The sequence below is a fragment of the Corvus brachyrhynchos genome, unplaced genomic scaffold (assembly GCF_000691975.1).
Source record: "Corvus brachyrhynchos isolate BGI_N302 unplaced genomic scaffold, ASM69197v1 scaffold193, whole genome shotgun sequence".
In the NCBI taxonomy this organism is placed as follows: Eukaryota; Metazoa; Chordata; class Aves; order Passeriformes; family Corvidae; genus Corvus; species Corvus brachyrhynchos.
Genome location: NW_008237087.1, coordinates 631,449 through 636,069, shown reverse-complemented (window position 1 = coordinate 636,069; position 4,621 = coordinate 631,449). Strand labels below are relative to the sequence as shown.

Below are 4,621 nucleotides of genomic sequence, written 5' to 3'. Positions count from 1 at the left end.
CCGGCGTGGGGCTGCGCTGGTGCCGGGCTCCTGTGGCACGGAGGGGTCCCGGGGGTCCGTCCCACCACGGGGGGGTCCGGGGGGGTCCAGTCTGATCCTGGCGCTGGCTGGGGTCACCTGGTGACGGACGTGTTGGAATCGACGTGGCCGAGGAGGAAGAGCTCGGGGTGGGCGGCAAAGCCCAGGCGGCCCTGAGGGGGGGAAGGACACAGTTAGTGCCAAGGGGAGGCAACGGGCCCAAGTTGAGCCTGGTTTAACGAAGCCTGAGCCAAAGAGAGTTTAAGGAAGGCAAGTTAAGGAAGCCTGAGCTCAGCCCCGGTTTAACAAAGCCCAAATGAGGCCCAGGTAACGAAGATGAAGTGGACGCTGGTTTAACAAAGCCACAATTTAATGAAGCCTAAACTAAGTCTGGTTTAACAAAGACCAAGTTGAGATGGGTTTAACGAAGCTCAAATTGAGGATGGTTTAACAAAGCCTGAATTAAGCCTGGTTTAACAAAGCCGATGTTGAGCCCAGTTTAACGAGCCGGAGCAGGGCAGGCTTTTAATGAAACCGGAGCTGATCCCGGTTTAAGGAAGCCCCAGTTTGGCCCAGTTTAACAAAGCCCGGGTGGGTGCCAAGGTGGCAGCACCGGCCACGGCTCCAGAGTCACCGCGTACCCCCGTTAACGGGCACTGGGCCAGCACCACAAGGACTGGTGTTAACTGGGAACGGAGCCAGCAGTTAACTGGGGCAGACACCAGCCCAGCCCCACCCCAAAGGCTCCTCCCTCTGCAGCCTCAATTAACTGCTCCATCCCAATTAGATCTGGGGCGTGGATGAGCCTTAATTAGCAATGAGGGCACAGGCTGGTTCATCACACGGAGACACTCCAGACCCTCCGGAGGAGGCTGGTGTTAAACGGGACTGAGCTGAGGCTCTGGAGGGGCAAAAGCAGGAAAAAAGCGGGAATTGCGGGATTTTTGGTGCAGCTGGTGGGTCGGGCCAGAGCGGGGCAGAATGGACGTGCCCAGCCCTGATGCCACTGGAGGAAGGCCCCTGGGGACACGGGCACAGCGGGGCCCTGGGAGCCGATCCCACGGGAGGGGGACGTGGCCCAGCTCATCCCCCCGGCACAGCCCCAGCACCAGAGCCAGGAACTCCGAGCAGCCCCAAAAAATGACCCAGGAAGCCAAGTTGGAAAAGTCTCCATGTTTTAATGGCGAAGGGGGTTCGTACAACCAGGACCAAGGGAAAACCCCAAATTAGTGCAGCGAGGAGCAGAGGCCCCGGACAGGGACCCGATCCAGAGGCTCCATGCACAGTCAGTGCTCCAGCCAGGAGAGCTGACCCCTCCCAAGGCAGAATTCCCAACCCAGGAAAGCTGGGGGGTGGTACAGCGGGATTCCAAAGCCTGAGCCCACCTCTAGTCCAGCCCCCCATCCCCCCACCCTGCAATTCCCACAGCTGCTGTGTTGTGGGAGTGGGTGTAAAACCTACAAAGGTTACACTATGGGGTTAAATCCTGCTGGAATTCTGGGGTAAAAACATGGAAACTGGGAATCCACTGTGGTCAGGGGGAGCTGCAAGTCTCAGCTGGTTTGGGAAAGGGTGGGAAGAGGGATGTGATCCTGCCTCAAATCAAAGGGGGGTTTTCCTGCTGGGCTCTGAGTGTTTTCACCTTCATCCCCTGGAATGTGTCCTGGGCACCAGGGAATAGCCCCAGAGCTCGGGCAGTGATGGATAAAACTCTACAGAAGCTCAGAGCAGGAGGGGCTGCCCTGACCTGCTCTGATCCATGGGGAAGAAATCCCCATGACCACATCCCAAATCCAGCGTCCAGATCCCAAACCAGCGTCAGGGTGGCATTCCCAAGAGTTGGACACTGCAGGGATTTTATTTCAGAGAGAATTCCCTGCCTGGGACTGGGAGTGCAGGGAAAATGCAAAGGGAATTCCATGGAGGCCTCGTTACCCGCTGGGCAGCCCTGACCCCGGGATCCCAAATAAACCAGGACTGGTCTGGGCAGGAGCCCCTCCCCTCAGGGCTGGAACGCTCTGGCCTGGTCCCAGGGGAGGTGTTTTGGGACCCCCACCCACCCCTGCTCCATCCTGCAGATCCACGAAGTGCTTTGGGATCTAAACCCACGGAGCTGCACCCCCCTCGCAGCTCCAGCCGGACAGAGAAGGGAATTTTCCCCAAATAACCCCAATTTGAGCTTCTGACACCCAATTTCCATGATCCAAAGATCCAAATCCACCCCAACAGGGAAGATGGGGCCCCAAAATGCCCCTGGGAGATCCGAAGGACACCCTGTTCCCTCCATCCCAACCCACTCAGGTCGCATTCCTGGCAAAGCTTCTTCCAAAACTCGTTAAACAAAAGGGGGATGACAGGAGGGACTTAAATCCAGGACAAGTGAGAGCAGCAAAGAAACCCCTGGAAAAGGCTCCAAGAGCCTCCACAGCCTGATTTTGAGTTATAATCCAGGGATTTTTGAGAACTCCAAGAGTATTTCCATGGATCACAAGGAATAAAGTCATAAAATCATAAATAACCACAAACTCGTTTCCTTTGCTGACCCCAAAATCCCACACTGGGCCGTTAAAAACCAGTAGTGTCAATATTAATGCTCAGGTTTCCCCTCCTCGTGGGATCCCCACTGGGAATGGGAAGTGTTTTCCAGCGAAAAAGTACCAAATCAGGTCAGGCTGGGGCAGCAGAGGTAGATCCAGCCGTAGTGTCATCCCACACCCAGTGCCAGCAGCATCCCCAAACATCACCCAAAAGGGCATTTGGGGCTTTTTTTAGCTTATTTGCCTATTTTATCCAGGTCTGTGCCAGAGCAGCGTTCCTGGAGCTCAGTCCCCCGCCCCCCCCCCCCAGCCGTGTCTCCCACGCAGGGATGATTTGGGGGATCAGCAAAGGAACGCCCGGCCCCGAGGATTCCGGCAGCGCCGGGCACTCCGCGTCCTCCCGCGCGCGTCCGTGGCCCCGGGGAACCCGGCTCCGGTGGCGGCTGCTGAGGTCCAGCCCCCACCCCCGGCTACTTGGGGGGGTGGGAGGGCGGCTGCTCCGGGTGCAGGGTCCGGGTGACGCTTACCGTGTTCCCGCAGGCCAGGAAGGAGGCGCCCAGGGCAATGAGGCACAGCCACGTCTGTGGGGACAGGAGGGGACGGTCAGGGACAGCGTGGGGAGGGACAGCGACCGGGGTGTCACGGAGTCGTGGAATCACAGGGTGGGGTGGGGCTGAAAAGGCTCTGGGATCACTGAGGCCAGCACTGGCAAGGCCAGCACTGGCCATGTCCCCAAGTGCCACATCCATATGGTTTTCAGTGCCTGCCAGGGATGGGGACCCCACCCCTGCCCTGGGCAGCTGGGTCAGGGTTGGACAGCCCTTTCCAGGAAGGAATTCTCCCCAATATCCAACCGGAACTTCCCCTGGAGGCTGCTTCCCCTGGTACTGTTCCCTGGGAGCAGAGCCTCACCCCCCCCTGGCTGCCCCCTCCTGTCAGGGAGTTGTGCAGAGCCACAAGGTCCCCCCTGAGCCTCCTTTTCCCCAGGCTGAGCCCTTTCCCAGCTCCCTCAGCTGCTCCTGGGGCTCCAGACCCTTCCCCAGCTCCTGTCCCAGTTCTGGACATGCTCCAGCCCCTCCGTGTTCTGCACTCAGGACCCCAAACCTGAGCCTGGGTGGGGGGAAACCCCACTGATGGCGCCAGAGAGGGAGCACTCCCTGGATCGGGAATTAGCCAGAATGTGCCACTCAAGGAGTCGTGGCCAGTGGCTCCGTACCCGGGTGACGAGTGGGGTCCCTTGGGGTCTGTACTGGGACACGCAGGTGACACAGAGCTGAGTGGGGACATCCAGAGGGACGGGATCCAGGGGGATCCCGACAGCCTGGGCTGAGCCCCAGTACGGACAGCAGGTGAGGGGGGTCCTGCCCCTCCGCCCCGCTCAGGTGAGACCCCACCTGCAGAGCTGCTCCAGCCCTGGGGCACCAGGACAAGGAGGACATGGAGCTGCTGGAGCCAGTCCAGAGGAGGATTTTTGGGAAGGAATTCCTCCCTGTGAGGATGGGGAAGCGCTGGCATGGATTTCCCAGGTGATGCCCCATCCCTGGAAGTGTTCAAGGCCAGGCTGGACGGGGCTGGGAGCCACCTGGCCTGGTGGAAAATGTCCCTGCCATGGCAGAGGGGTTGGATGAGGCGTTAAATCGCCTTTAAAGTCCCAACCCGTCCTGTGGTTCCATGGCCATTCCATGATTTCCACCTCTGTGACACACAGACAGGGACAGAGGGGCCGTGCACTGTTCCAAAGTCTTCTCCCAGCTGGAAGGGGGCCCAGGTGGAGCCTGACTCACCAGGTACACCACGAAGGACAGGTAGACAACGCTGAGCACGGCAGCCCCAATGTACAGGCCCAGGTGGTTGAGGGCCATGACGTAGGCCACCACGAAGTACATGTTGATGGCACAGATGAGGAGGATCAGGAGGCCCCCAGCCACCCTCCAGAACCTGGGAGCAAGGTGAGACACAGCGGGGTGAGGTGGGGGATGCCCAGGTGAGGGGCAGGTGGGCCCAGGTGAAGGGCAGGTGGGCCCAGGTGAAGGGCAGGTGGGCCCAGGTGAGGGGCGGTGGGCCCA

The 4,621-nt window shown here is 59.7% G+C and overlaps 1 protein-coding gene across 4 annotated transcripts in view; it reads right to left on the bottom strand.

The window, feature by feature from the left end:
• Window positions 1-6: 6 nt before the first annotated feature.
• SLC11A2 (solute carrier family 11 member 2) overlaps window positions 7-4,621 on the bottom strand; it is a 37,885-nt gene continuing 33,270 nt past the window's right edge. For all 4 annotated transcript variants that reach the window (XM_017728709.1, XM_017728710.1, XM_017728712.1 and 1 more), the window contains 3 exons: window positions 4,340-4,499; window positions 3,083-3,136; window positions 7-191 (listed from right to left, as the gene is read on the bottom strand). In XM_017728709.1, coding sequence (XP_017584198.1) covers window positions 114-191; window positions 3,083-3,136; window positions 4,340-4,499 — 292 coding nt within the window. In that variant the 3' untranslated portion in view covers window positions 7-113. The remainder of the gene's footprint in view (window positions 192-3,082; window positions 3,137-4,339; window positions 4,500-4,621) is intronic.